The 13348-nt window shown below is 39.8% G+C and overlaps 1 protein-coding gene and 2 pseudogenes across 1 annotated transcript; 2 read left to right on the forward strand and 1 right to left on the reverse strand.

Moving 5' to 3' along the window:
• The first annotated feature begins 1508 nt into the window (after positions 1 to 1508).
• LOC137132889 (olfactory receptor 6N2-like) lies at positions 1509 to 2391 on the forward strand (annotated as a pseudogene).
• Positions 2392 to 5717: 3326 nt separating this feature from the next.
• On the reverse strand, positions 5718 to 6665 carry LOC137132893 (olfactory receptor 11A1-like). Its single transcript, XM_067515911.1, has one exon. The coding sequence runs from the start codon at positions 6663 to 6665 to the stop codon at positions 5718 to 5720; it is 948 nt and encodes a 315-aa protein (XP_067372012.1).
• Positions 6666 to 8202: 1537 nt separating this feature from the next.
• Positions 8203 to 13191, forward strand: LOC137133142 (olfactory receptor 2A5-like; annotated as a pseudogene).
• The last annotated feature ends 157 nt before the right edge of the window (positions 13192 to 13348 follow it).

Here is a 13348-nt window from a genome sequence, read left to right on the forward strand (position 1 = left end):
GGGAGGGATGGGATTAGCTTCAGTAGCAGTTTTACAGAAGACATAGGGCTAGCAGGGATGGCAGTAAAGGTGGTAATACTAGTGCCACCACTAGTTGCTGAAGGCGGACAAATGCTGCAAATTGCCAAATTGCCTAAAATGCACAGACATTTAGACATAACCGCTGTTGAAAGAAATCATGCTACATTAGTTTAACAGTAACTTAACATTACCTTAGTGGAAAACTGAGGCCTAGTTGACTTGAGGTAATGTAATTTGTTACTAAATTTAACTTGTAACTAACACTTGATGAGCTTATTGAATTGAACAAATACATATATGTGTATTTTGATGATAAATAGTGGCTTATATAGCGCTTTTATCCAAAGCACTTTACAATGTGGCTGCCATGCAAGGTGCTCACCTGACCCACCGGGAGCAACTTGGGGTTCAGTGTCTTGCCTGAGGACACTTCAACATGTAGCCAGGAGCGGGGATTGACCACTGACCCTGTGGTCCATGGTCAACTGCCTTACTCTAATCGTGGTAATGTTCCGCTATGTGCCTCATCAAAAACTTCCACTGTTGGCAGAAATATCCAACTATCATGAGAAACACAAGCACTGGTTTTAGCCTTTCTTTCTTTTGCGGTTGCTGTCTGAGATGACTGTTGTGAATTGGCACAATATAAATAAAGTAAACCCTATTTTCTATTATATATGATATAATATCAATATAAACTCTTCAAATTTCTTCCAAAATTTTACCTGAAAATCAAATATCCCCAACTTTAATTTAAAATTAAAAATCTCCACATAGGTCTAGGGATTATTATAACAATATACAATGACAAGATCAACAGATTTTGGCTCATCCCATTCAGGGATCACCATGCTGGATGCCTTTTCTGCTGCAACTGCCCCCCCCCATTCAGGCTCTGGAACAGCACTAAGGTGCCCCCAACCCACCCAATACTCTACCACTGGGGCGGCTGTAGCTTAGTTGGTAAGGCAGTTGACCATGGACCACAGGGTCAGTGGTCAATCCCCGCTCCTGGCTACATGTTGAAGTGTCCTCAGGCAAGACACTGAATCCCAAGTTGCTCCCGGTGGGTCAGGTGAGCACCTTGCATGGCAGCCACATTGTAAAGTGCTTTGGATAAAAGCGCTATATAAGCGACTATTTATCATTTGCCACCAGGCCTCAGAGCCTTTAGGTGTGACATGACACAATACTACCACTCGACCTCCTCATTTCACAGTAGCTCCCCAGGCAGTTACCTGTGGCACTTTTACCACAAACAGGCCATTAGAGTTTGATCTTGATGAGATGACAGTACCTTGGTGATGGGGTCATGGAGGGGGAAGCAATATTATAAAAATCAATCCACAAAGCCACACAGTTCACTTTGAACTGTTTACAGTTGACATACCATCCAAGACCAGGTAATAATCAATGACTTATTGTGTGTATCTGCTATTGTGATCCTCTAGTATAGTTTTAATAACCATTTTCTTTAGATGACCTTAATGGATGATAAGTCAAATGTGACATATATAGAACTTGATGGTTATGTAGAAGTGAATAAATACAGATATCTTTATTTTGTGGTCATGTTTGCAGCTTATATTCTTATAATCTGCTGTAATTCTACTATTGTTTGCCTCATAGTGATTCATAAAAACCTCCATGACCCCATGTACACTTTCATTGCAGCTTTGTTAACCAACTCAGTTCTTTTCAGCACTGCTCTTTACCCAAAGCTTTTGACTGATGTGTTATCAGAGAAACAGATCATATCATACTCAGCCTGTCTCTTTCAGTGGTTTATTTATTACTCTTTAGGTGGTTCAGAGTTCTTACTGTTGGCAGCTATGTCCTATGACAGATATGTGTCTATATGTAAACCTCTGCAATATCCAACTATCATGAGAAACACAAACATCAGTATCATGTTGGTTTTAGCTTGGTTTCTGCCCATTTGCCAAGTTACAGTACCTATTGCAATGAATGCTACTGAAAAACTTTGTAACTTTACTGTCAAAGGGATATTGTGTAACAGCATAGTTTTCAAACTGTACTGTGTGAGTTCAGGAGTGTTACACATATATGGTTTACTGGTTTTTGTAAATCTTTTACTTCTACCTGTATTTTTCATTCTTTTTACCTACACACAAATACTTATTATATCACATCAAAGCAGTAGAGAAGTCCGGAAAAAAGCTGCACAGACCTGTTTACCATGTTCTTTTAGCTAGACTGGAAACTGATTTTCCAAAAATTATTCATTTAATAATGACTTTACAAGTTGTTTTGTATCATCCTCTTTTTAATCCAATCATATATGGACTAAAGATGAAAGAAATTTATAAACTCCCCAAGGGGTTGTTCTGTCCAGTCAAAATGGTTTAGGGCACTAGCATAGTTAATGTTTTGTGTCATAATAAAACAGACAGTATATATATCGGTAATAATTAAAGACATTCTCTGCAATTTTACAAAAACAAAATATTATTTTTTTTTTAACACTAGTTCAATTATGAAATTTTGTGGTTTCTTATAAAGCAGTAATTAATATCTGGTGGTTGTTAAATAAACATATTTGTGTTTTAATTTTAATGCCTGAACGCAAGAGTTTGTATGTATTCCTGACTGAGCAGGTTAAATGATCTCATAGTTCTCTCCTGATAGATAGTTATTAATGTTAGTGTAAATGAAAAACAAATTAACCATATTGCTTCTTCGTCAGGCTTAGGGTGTGTGTGTGTGTGTGTGTGTGTGCCACAGCCATGACAAATAAGAGGAAGATGCAAGATGAAGGCCAAAATAAAGAATATATTAAAGACTAAAGAAAAACACAACATGTACAGAAAATACCATATGGTGTGTATATCAGTGCACTCATGAGTGGATGGATGAGTGAAGTAATAAAATCGATCAAAAGTTGCAAGAGGGACTTACAGGTACAGACACAAGTTCTTCACTGCACTAGCACCCTAGAAATTAACCTTATCCAAAGTACCACTACATGTATTTTATTGGCATTTTATCTGACAGACCAACACAAAGTGGCCCATAATAGTGAAGTGAAAGGAAAATGATAAATGGTTTTAAAAGTTTTTTACAAATAAATATCTAAAAAGTGTTTCTCTGAGTCAATAGTTTGTAAAGCCACCTTTTGCTGCAATTACAGCAACAAGCCTTATGGGGTTTGTCTCTAACAGCTTTGCATATCTAGAGAATCAAACTTTGCAAAATAGCTCAAGCTCAGACAGATTGGTTGGAGAGAGTCTGTAAACAGCAAACTGCATAATTGAATTTAGGTCTGGACTGGGTCATTCTAACAAAATATATGCTTTGATCTAAACCATCCCATTGTAGGTCTGGCTATGTTTAGAGCTGTTGTCCTGCTGGAAGGTGAACCTCCTCCCCAGTCTCGAGTCTTTTGCAGACTCTAACGGGTATTGTTCTAAGATTGTCCTGTATTTGGCTCCATCCATCTTTCCATCAAATCTGACCAGCTTCCCTGTCCCTGCTGAAGAAAAGCATCCTCACAACATGATGCTTCCACCACCGTGTTTCATGGTGAGGATGGTATGTTGAGCGTGATGTGCAGTGTTAGGTTTTAGCCACACAGCGTTTTGCATTTAGACCAAAAAGTAGTTGTCCTGTGCACAGATTCTCCCACCTCAGCTGTGGATCTCTGCAGCTCCTCCAGAGATACCATGGGCCTCTTGGCTGCTTCTCTGATTAACGTTCTGTTTGCCCAGCTGTCAGTTTATGTGGACAGTGCTCAGTGAGATGTTCAAAGCTCAGGATTTGTTTTTTATGACCTAACCCTGCTTTAAAGTACTCCACAGCTTTATCCCTGTTCTAAAAGCCAGTAAAGTTGCTGGTCTGTGGAGATTCTCAGTCATCCAGGTCATGGTTATCCCCAGGTGCTGTTCAGTGGAAACTAAAACTGGACTTCTGCTTGTAGGTCTCCAAGATGTTTCACTTTTCCTCTGAAAGGCTTTTTCAAGCACAAGTGCATTTGCCACTGAACATCACTTTTAGGAGTAAAGTTAGCAACGGTGTTTGTTCGCTGTTAGCTACACTAGCTGTAGCTGTTCACCTACCTGTTAAGGCTAACGGTATCTGCTGTAGCTAACATGTAGCTCTGTTGTCAGGAACAGAAATACTATAAACACTGGGGCTGAGCAGGAGAAGGTCAAGTACAAAACACAACAGCCAACTCAAAGACAGGTAAAGGTGAAACTCACCTGAGTGACTGTAGCAGTAGCTCTGCATTCCTTCGCTAAGCGCTGTGTTTGCTGACTCAGCGTAAGCCTTCTTCACGGTTGCATGAGCTTGGACTGTTAGGCACACTGTGAACTAACTGTATGTAACCTGTAAGCCTGAGCTGAGGGCACTGACAAATCGCTGTACACACACACACAAATCTCCCGTAACACAGTAACACAATCCCACGTGTAAAAAGACCGACATTTTTGAGGCTTTCCACTATTTTGCAGGTTGTTTTAAACTCTGCTCACACATAAAATGTTCAAATGCCAATTATATATATTTGAACTTGACAGAAACATAATGGAGGAGCCGTGAGGAATCCATGGTGTAGGATATGGATATGTGAGTGTAAAGGTGTGTCAGAATGTGGCACAGATATGAGTGCTGATCACACTCATTTTGCTTGGGTCAAAAGTTTTTCACATGGATGAATTATGAGAAAATGGGCCCTGGTATCAGACCAGGTAAGGGCCCCCACACCCCTTTCTGGTTACTTTGATTCTGTACTAATTTTACACTTGTCTTTGGAAGTTTTCTTTTAAGATTGTACTCATCTGATGTTTATTTTAGGTCATTGTGTGTTTTTGCAGGGTTTCAGGTCATTGTTAAACATTGTGATTTTCCACCTTTTTGTGGTAATATTTTATCTTTTAATTGAGCGCTTTCAAGGGGCCTGCCTGTCTTTACAATGATCATTTCAACGTGGTATTCCCATTGCAATTAATGTTAATTATTATCAATTAATTACAAAACACATTCCCAGCTTTCTTTAATTATTTCAGTATTTACTTCTTAGAAACAAATTGTAGCGTACAGGCTGTCAGATGATGATTATGACTTTATTATTATTGTGTTATTAAGAAATTTCTTACCCTGTTCTTGGTCTTACTCGTCCTGTCATATTAATATACATTTAGCTACATTTTTTATGTTACTGATTTTTATTATTATTGCCAAACTTGGTAAAGTGTAATGTAAACGGAGGCTGATTGTTTTCTTAACTCATAGACACACCGTGATCCAAATCATAGTCATTATACAATTGGTGCCGATGGAATGGGAATAAATCCTGGTCTTGTAGTTAGTGCTGTCATTTCATATTTTATCAAAATTATGATTTATTGATTCATCTATCATCCCAGTAAAGTTCATCACTACTAAAAAACAGTTTCACTCATTGGCCCTAATAAATCAAAAACATGCACTTGTCCTCAAGTCTCTTACTTTATAACAGTTAATAAGTTAATTTCATGGCCATTAAAAAACTTAAAAAACAATACACCGATACAATTATCATGTAGTTAATGTTAACTGGCAACTATTTTGTGCTAAACCGAAAATAAAAATTAACGATTAGAATAAAAGTAAATGTAATCAGTGGTCATTACACAGTCAAGGCTGTAAATGGTCTTTGATGGACATTTAAAATCAAACCTTTACAGTCAACAACGTTAGTGTCTGTACAACTGTGTTGATACATTTTTGTCTGAATGAAACAATCTCTTGAGGTGTTTAGAGATTTCTCTCATCTTTAGTCCATATATGATTGGATTAAAAATGGGATGATACAAAATAATTTGCATTGTTATTAATAAACGCACAGTTTTCAGAAGATCAGTGTCCAGTCGAACTAGAAGAATATCATATGCACTTAAACATGTAAAGTTGATGAAAACCACCAAGTGAGGTAAACAAGTCTGTGCAGCTTTTCTTCTGACTGCTCTACAACTTCGATATGAAATTATAAGTATCTTTGTGTAGGTATAAAGTATGAAAAGTACAGGGAGAAGTAAAATATTTACAAAACAAACTAAACCATATATATTCAGTGCTCTTGAACCCACACAGTGAAGTTGGACAACTGTGCCGTTACAAATTATTCCACTGAATATGAAGTTGCATAGTTTAATGTTGGCATTCAGCACCATTGATGGAGCAAACTCACTAACAGGCAGAAGCCAATTCAAAACCAGGATGATACCAATGTTCCTTTTCCTCATGATAGTTGGATATTGCAGAGGTTTACATATAGACACATATCTGTCATAGGACATGGCTGCCAACAGTAAAAACTCTGAACCACCTAAAGAGTAATAAATAAACCACTGAAAGAGACAGGCTGAGTATGATATGATTTGTTTCTCCGATAAAACATCTATGAAAAGCTTTGGATAGATGGCCGTGCTGAAAAGGACAGAGTTGATTAACAAAGCTGCAATAAAAATGTACATAGGCTCATGTAGATTTTTGTTGATTACTATGAGACACACAATAGTAGAATTACAGCAGATTATTATTAAATATGCCGTAAACATGATGAGAAAATAAATATATCTATATTTCTGTAACTCTACGTATCCATCAAGGGTTATATATGTGTTGTTTAAGATATCATCCATTAAAGCAGTATAAAAAACCTAGTTCTCACTTTGAGCACATTAGTGACACAAAACCGGTATCGAATTGTCTCAATCTTTTCCACAGTGGTCACAGGTACCTGATCTACAGGTGGCAGCTTGTGCACTCTTTTTATTGAGGTTTTGGATCCTCTGTGGATCTCATTACACCAAGAGCTACTAACCTGTTAACATCAAACTCTGGAGGCCTAAACTTTTACTGGTTTTGTCCACATACATTTTTACAGTTACACATTGATAGAATACCAGAGTCAAAAGGAACCTCCTAGAAATGAATGAACAATGAACAATGAATAAATCCCAGCTGACAGACTGGGGGAGTAAACAGTGCAGTGACAAAAGAAGCAGGAAAAGAAACAGTGGATTCAATAACTGCGTCAATTGTGCATTTTTAAAACGTTCCCTCTACAGGCCACTGTTTGTTCAGTTTTTATTCAAATGTGGTCAGACGTTGATGTAAAAACGAGCAGAAATCACTCCATGGTGATTATGTCTCTTTTGTGCCTCTCTGCCTTCTTCCAAAAAGCCAGTTGTTTTTTTTTTTTTTTTACAGAAATCACACTTCTTTTTATCCTAAAAGACCCAAACCCGTAGACTAAGACCTCCCCTGGCAGCGCAGATCTCACAGTGCTGGAAACGTGGGCCGACACGTGAACCGTGATCGCTTTGGGAGAAAAGAGAGATGTTGGCGAGACGTGAGGTTAATTCTAACATTAAACCATGAGGAAAACAACTGCACAAATATGTTGACTGAACGTGTATGAAAAGGTCATGTCATCTTATCACGACCCACGTTACAGAGACACAATTTATAGGACATCTTATGTCCATCACATCATCTGACAGAGTCAACATAAAGACAGGGTTGTGACAGCAGCTTTGTGATGGATCAGATTTAAAACTGGTTTTCACCAAGAAGTTTTTAATGCATCCGCAGACAGTAGGATTCAGTACTGTGGATCCATGACCAGGACGAGACTTTGTGACACCTGGTGGCTGAAAGGAGGAACTGCAGGTTGGATTTAATGAGCCTTTTTCTGAATTAAACACACTGCGTTCCTGACACTAGCTACCAGTTGGGCACCGTGGACATACTGCACACAGATACCACGACACTTTCAATGGCTACATCTGTATGAAAAAGGTAATGTACCCTCATCACGAACGAGAAAGACAGAGACACATTGTGTTGAAAATTCTATTTCTATTGCATCATCTCACAATGTCAACAGAAACAGAAACAGTAATATGACAGTAGCTTTGTAAAAAGAAGTTTTATCGAATCAGAATCGCTCAAGCCTCTGGAGTCGTATAGTCTTTACTTGTTAGTAGTTCTTTGCGTAATGAGATCCACGGAGAATCCGGAAGCTCAATAAAACTGTAGAAAAGCCCTCGTCCTGACAGTAAAGTCTTTGGAAGTTCTTCTGTCGATCAGGTACCTGTGAGTGAGTGAATGACACATTTTGCTACAGTTTGTGGTTTACTACAGTGATCAGTGAGACTTCTTGTCTTTCTTGTAGTTTTTACAGCCTTAATGGATGATGAATTAAATGTAACATATATAACTCTTGATGGGTTTATAGAATTACACACATACAGATTTCTTTATTTTGTGATGATGTTTACAGCATATGTTATAATAATCTGCTGTAATTTCACCATTGTGTGTTTGATCTGGATTCACCAAAACCTCCATGAGCCTATGTACATTTTCATTACGGTTTTGCTGATCAATTCTGTTCTTTATGTAGCACACTTGACAAAACACGCAGACAGGATCTTGTGGTTTCTCTCTCTTTACTGCAAAATTACAGACAAACAGTACACTGTTGTTAACATCGTTCTGTCTCGTGTCTCGTCTCAGCGCACAGTGTGTCGGCGACATACACTTGATCTTGATCTTGAATGCAGTGAGAGGGCGGCTTGACTCTTCCAGGAAGCCTTGGTGGTAAGCCTTCCCTTGGTCGAGGACAGAAAACCAAGAGCTTCCCTTCAGACTGGTGAGCAGATCTTGTATTCGGGGTATTGGGTGGCGATCTGGAATGGATTTCCTATTTAGCTCCCTATAGTCACAGCACAGACGTAAGCTTCCATCCCTTTTCCTCACACATACAATGGGACTGGAGTAAGACGATTTTGATTTCTTGATCCAGCCTCTGTTCAACAGATCTTCCAGATATTCTTTTACCTCCTTATGAAGTGGCTTGGGGATGGATACATATGTCTTCTTCACCGGTGTGGGGTCACTCAGGCGTATTTTGAGCTGCAGTGATGGAATGGTCCCCACGTCATATTCATCCCGAGAAAAAGCTCCACACTCCTCCCTCAAGACCTGTTTGACCTGCTGTTGTTGTGCTAAAGAGAGATGACTGAGGGGGACTGGGGGTTCCCAGCTATTTTTATCACCATTCACTGTCATGTCTCCTTGCACTGTCTCCTTAGTCTCTATTTCCTGTTTTTCTTGTGGCTTTTGGTTCACCGTTCGTATTTCATTCTTTCCAACCGGTTCTGCCGGCGCAGGGTAGATGGATTTAACTACATGGGTCTGCCCCAGTATGGTTCTTGGAGGGAGATAGATATCATGAGCAGTGTTATTAGTTACTGGGATAGTAAAGCGGGACCAGGTGCCTCTCTGTAACCGCACCACACTCTGTTCAATATGCAGCCCCTCCGGGAGCTGTGGGTGTGAGCGGGGTTCAAAAAGGACATCTTGTTGCTCTGGGAGGGGGCCTACACGTACACTGCATTTAAGTCCTTTTGTCTGACCTGGAGGAATAGTCGTAATCTCTTTACCTCCTTTGACCATGCCTTCTCCTAGCCTGTCATCTCCACTCCTCATTAATTTCAGAAAGACTTCGGTCCTTTTGCAGTCAAAAGAGAATGCTGCACTGACAGCCTCGGAAACCCCACGGGGTGGGTCTATGCCCTTCTCTAACAGATGTTCAATTACATTATATCCAATAATTGGTTCTTCAGCCACACCATCTTCATTAGCTACCAGCATTGGGACTAAGAGTTCCAATTGTGTGGTGTGGTCTGATGGCAGTTTAAATTTAACTTCCACCCACCCAGAGAAGGGGATCGGTGTCTGGTTCACGGCTCTTCCATCTAGTGTTTCTGATCCAAGGATCTCTGCAATACTCTTCACCATGGTATTTGGGATGTGCCGTTGTCTCCAGTTCTCATTTATCAGGCAGACTTGTGACCCAGTGTCCCACAGTGCTCTTGTCTCAACCCCGTTCAACAGGCAGGTGATCATCAATTTCTTCCCAATCAGGCTGAGCAACCGTGCTCTGCGTCTTGGAGAGAGAAGACTGACACTGATCATGTCATTTCTCTGTGATCCAATGTCTTGTGCTCTAACATCCCTTTTGTTCTCTATACCTTGGATACTGTCATCAATCAGCTTGTAAACATCTCCAGATGGCTTACTTTTCTTGTCTGCTGATAGTGTTGGTGTTGCAGTGCTTGCTGACAATTCTACCTGTCCTGGTTTTTTTTCCGTGCTCCTCCTCATCCTACACCCACGGGATAAGTGACCGCTTTGCCCACATTTGAAGCAATGGTAACACTGTTCTCCCTTTTTGTTGTCCTGACATTTTCTGCAGCTACGTTCGCTGCTTACTCGTTGCTGTACTGGAAGCTTAGGAGATCCATGGATAACTTTTTTTATTTCTTCCATCTCTTCTTTCAGTTTTTTGATTGTGTCCAGCAGTTCAGCTTCCATTTGAGTGGTTGCTGGTGGTGTTTTTTGCATTTTAATTTTAGTGGGCATGGAGGAGAACTGTTCTTCACCACCAACTGCTCTCACTGTTGTCTCAGGGACTGGTGATCTTTCTGCTTTTATTTCTCTCACCTTGAGTTCTTTACTGTTCTTTCTGAATTTCTGCTGCCGTTCCCACTCTAGGCTGGTTGCTTCATTTGTTTTTGCAATCAACATGTCATCAGGTACGGCTGGGTCATCCAGATAATTTTTTAGCTGATATTTCACACTGTCACTAATTAGCCCCGTCCGCACCGCTCTCAGAAACTTCCTCTGAACCAGCTCAGGGCTGTACTGCTCATCTGTACCAGGCTCTCTGGAAGAAGCTAACAGTCTCTCTTTTAGCTCTATTGCCCTAAAGAGGAAGTTTTGTGGGGACTCGTGATTATCCTGGGTGATGTTTATCAGCCGATGGTACAGATCAACAGAGCTATCCTCCTTGTAATGTCCCTTTAAAATAGTGCGCAGCTGGGAAAGAGTGAGGTCTGTTTTAATCTCCAGCATATCGCGGAGGTTCAACCCTGGGCTTACAGCTCGGACCACTGCCTCAATAATTTCCGCCTCACTATGGTTTTTCTTTAGTCCCATGTCAATCTGGTGGATGAGGTTAGAATAAGACAGCTTGTCCCTCTGCCCTCTTTCTCCAATTTGTCCATTAATTTTGAACTCCCTCCGAAGAGTTACTTCAGGTGACTGTGTAACTGTGGACAAGGCTGGTTGGTGAGGGGAAGCATGACTTTGTTGCTGACTAGTTATTCTGTTAGTTAGCTTCAACATTTCCTCCTCAAGTTTCTTGGTAGAGGTCTGAAAACTCAGTTGTAGTTCTGCATATTGTTCTTGTAAGCTGGCCAACATAGCAGCATCTTTGCTTGCCCTACCCCCTGTCCCCTGTGCTTGGTCACCTCTTTCCTTCACCTCTTTAGCATTTGTTAATAAGTGGACTAAAAACTCATGAGCCACTTCCTCTTCCTCATTTTCAACAGCTATTTCTGCTGCTTCGGTTATTAACCTGATCAGCGTGTGCTTTTTGGACTGTTTGTCAGTGGAGATTTTTGCTTGCAAACACACCTCATGTAGCTGCTCCAACCTAAGAGATACCAGGGTCTCACTCAACTGGTCTTGCAGGTGCTCCAGCGCCATTTCGTTTGTGTTGCCTCTGCAACCTCACACTGTTTTCTCAGTAGCACAGCTGATCCCCGTACGGGCCACCAAATTTTGTAGCACACTTGACAAAACACGCAGATAGGATCTTGTGGTTTCTCTCTCTTTACTGCAAAATTACAGACAAACAGTACACTGTTGTTAACATCGTTCTGTCTCGTGTCTCGTCTCAGCGCACAGTGTGTCGGCGCTGCCTGTACACACCCGACCTGAGCATATTTAACACATACTCGTAACAATTATAATAAATGTTTGGCACCAATAACGAAACAGTACTACTACAACTTCAGTCCTTATACCTGACATCTTTACAATTACATGTAATGCAATTTAGATGTTTCTCATTCAAATGTACCGTACAGGGTCCTAATCCTAATGGCCGAGTTAGCTTAACTGCTACCTTGTCATTGCTAACATCTAACTCGTGCCAACGCACACTGAGTGGGAGCAAACGGCCAACTTTCCCACTTTACTCATCAACCTCTGCTTTATATGAAACTTTAATCCTCTATTCAATATCTCGTCAGCTTACCTGCAAAATTACAGACAAACAGTACACTGTTGTTAACATCGTTCTGTCTCGTGTCTCGTCTCAGCGCACAGTGTGTCGGCGCTGCCTGTACACTCTCGACAGAAACGCTCGCTAAAGGGCGTCTCCCTCTTGTGGCGAATATCGGTAACAACACTTATAAAAGCTCAATGTTGTCTGTGTGCAGCAGACTGAAGTGCAGATGTCTCAAAATAAGGTAAACTAGCAAATCAAATGTGCCAAAAGAACAGTGTAGAATATGAACTAAGATAAAATGGGGTTAAATAACAATATATGTGTTGGGGCTCTAACCTGTTTGAATTCACTGCCCTCACATTTACAGCACTAATATCTACCCAAAGCTGTTGGTTGACTTTTTGTCTGAAAAACAGATTATATCATACTCAGCCTGTGTGTTTTAAGCATTTATGTATTACACTCTGGCTTGTTCAGAGTTTTTACTGTTAGCAGCTATGTCCTATGACAGATATGTGTCTATATGTAAACCTCTGCAATATTCAACTATCATGAGGAAAACAATTGTCAGTATGTTTCTGGTTTTATCTTGGATCGTGCCTGGCTGTGAGATTGCACTGTCAGTTATATTTAATGCTAATATAAAACTGCGCAACTTTACTTTGAGAGTAATCTTTTGTAACAACTCAATATACAAATGTCAATGTTTGAGTTCAGTAGTTCTATCTGTATATGGAGTCTTTGTATTGTTGAATATTTCATTTTTTCCTATGCTCTTTGTACTTTTTACATACACCAGGATCCTAATTATTTCCTACAGAAGTTGTAAATCAGTCAGGAGAAAAGCTGCACAGACCTGTTTACCGCACCTGCTGGTTTTAATCAGCTTTTCCTGCTTTTTGATTTATGATATTGTTATAGTCAAACTGGAATCAGATTTTCCAAAGACAGCCCGTTTAATAATGACTTTACAAATCATTTTGTATCATCCTCTCTTTAATCCACTCATATATGGACTAAAAATGAAAGAAATCTCTAAACACCTCAAAGGGCTGTTGAGTAAGTTCAAATCATATTAATATATCCACATAGTTAACTCAGGCACTTTTTAAAAATGTTTTAGTAATAATGCAAAATTGTGCTTTTCAGGCATTTGTAAATGACTGATATACAGAATAAATGATCTTTCTCTTCTTCATATTAGTATCATGTATTAATGAAGCTCATATCAATGAA

This window comes from Channa argus, chromosome 9 (genome assembly GCF_033026475.1).
Source record: "Channa argus isolate prfri chromosome 9, Channa argus male v1.0, whole genome shotgun sequence".
Classification (NCBI taxonomy): domain Eukaryota; kingdom Metazoa; phylum Chordata; class Actinopteri; order Anabantiformes; family Channidae; genus Channa; species Channa argus.

Excerpts from the sequence above, each read along its gene's own strand:
- LOC137132893 (XM_067515911.1), bottom strand. The coding sequence starts at position 6,665 with ATGGATGATATCTTAAACAACACATATATAACCCTTGATGGATACGTA.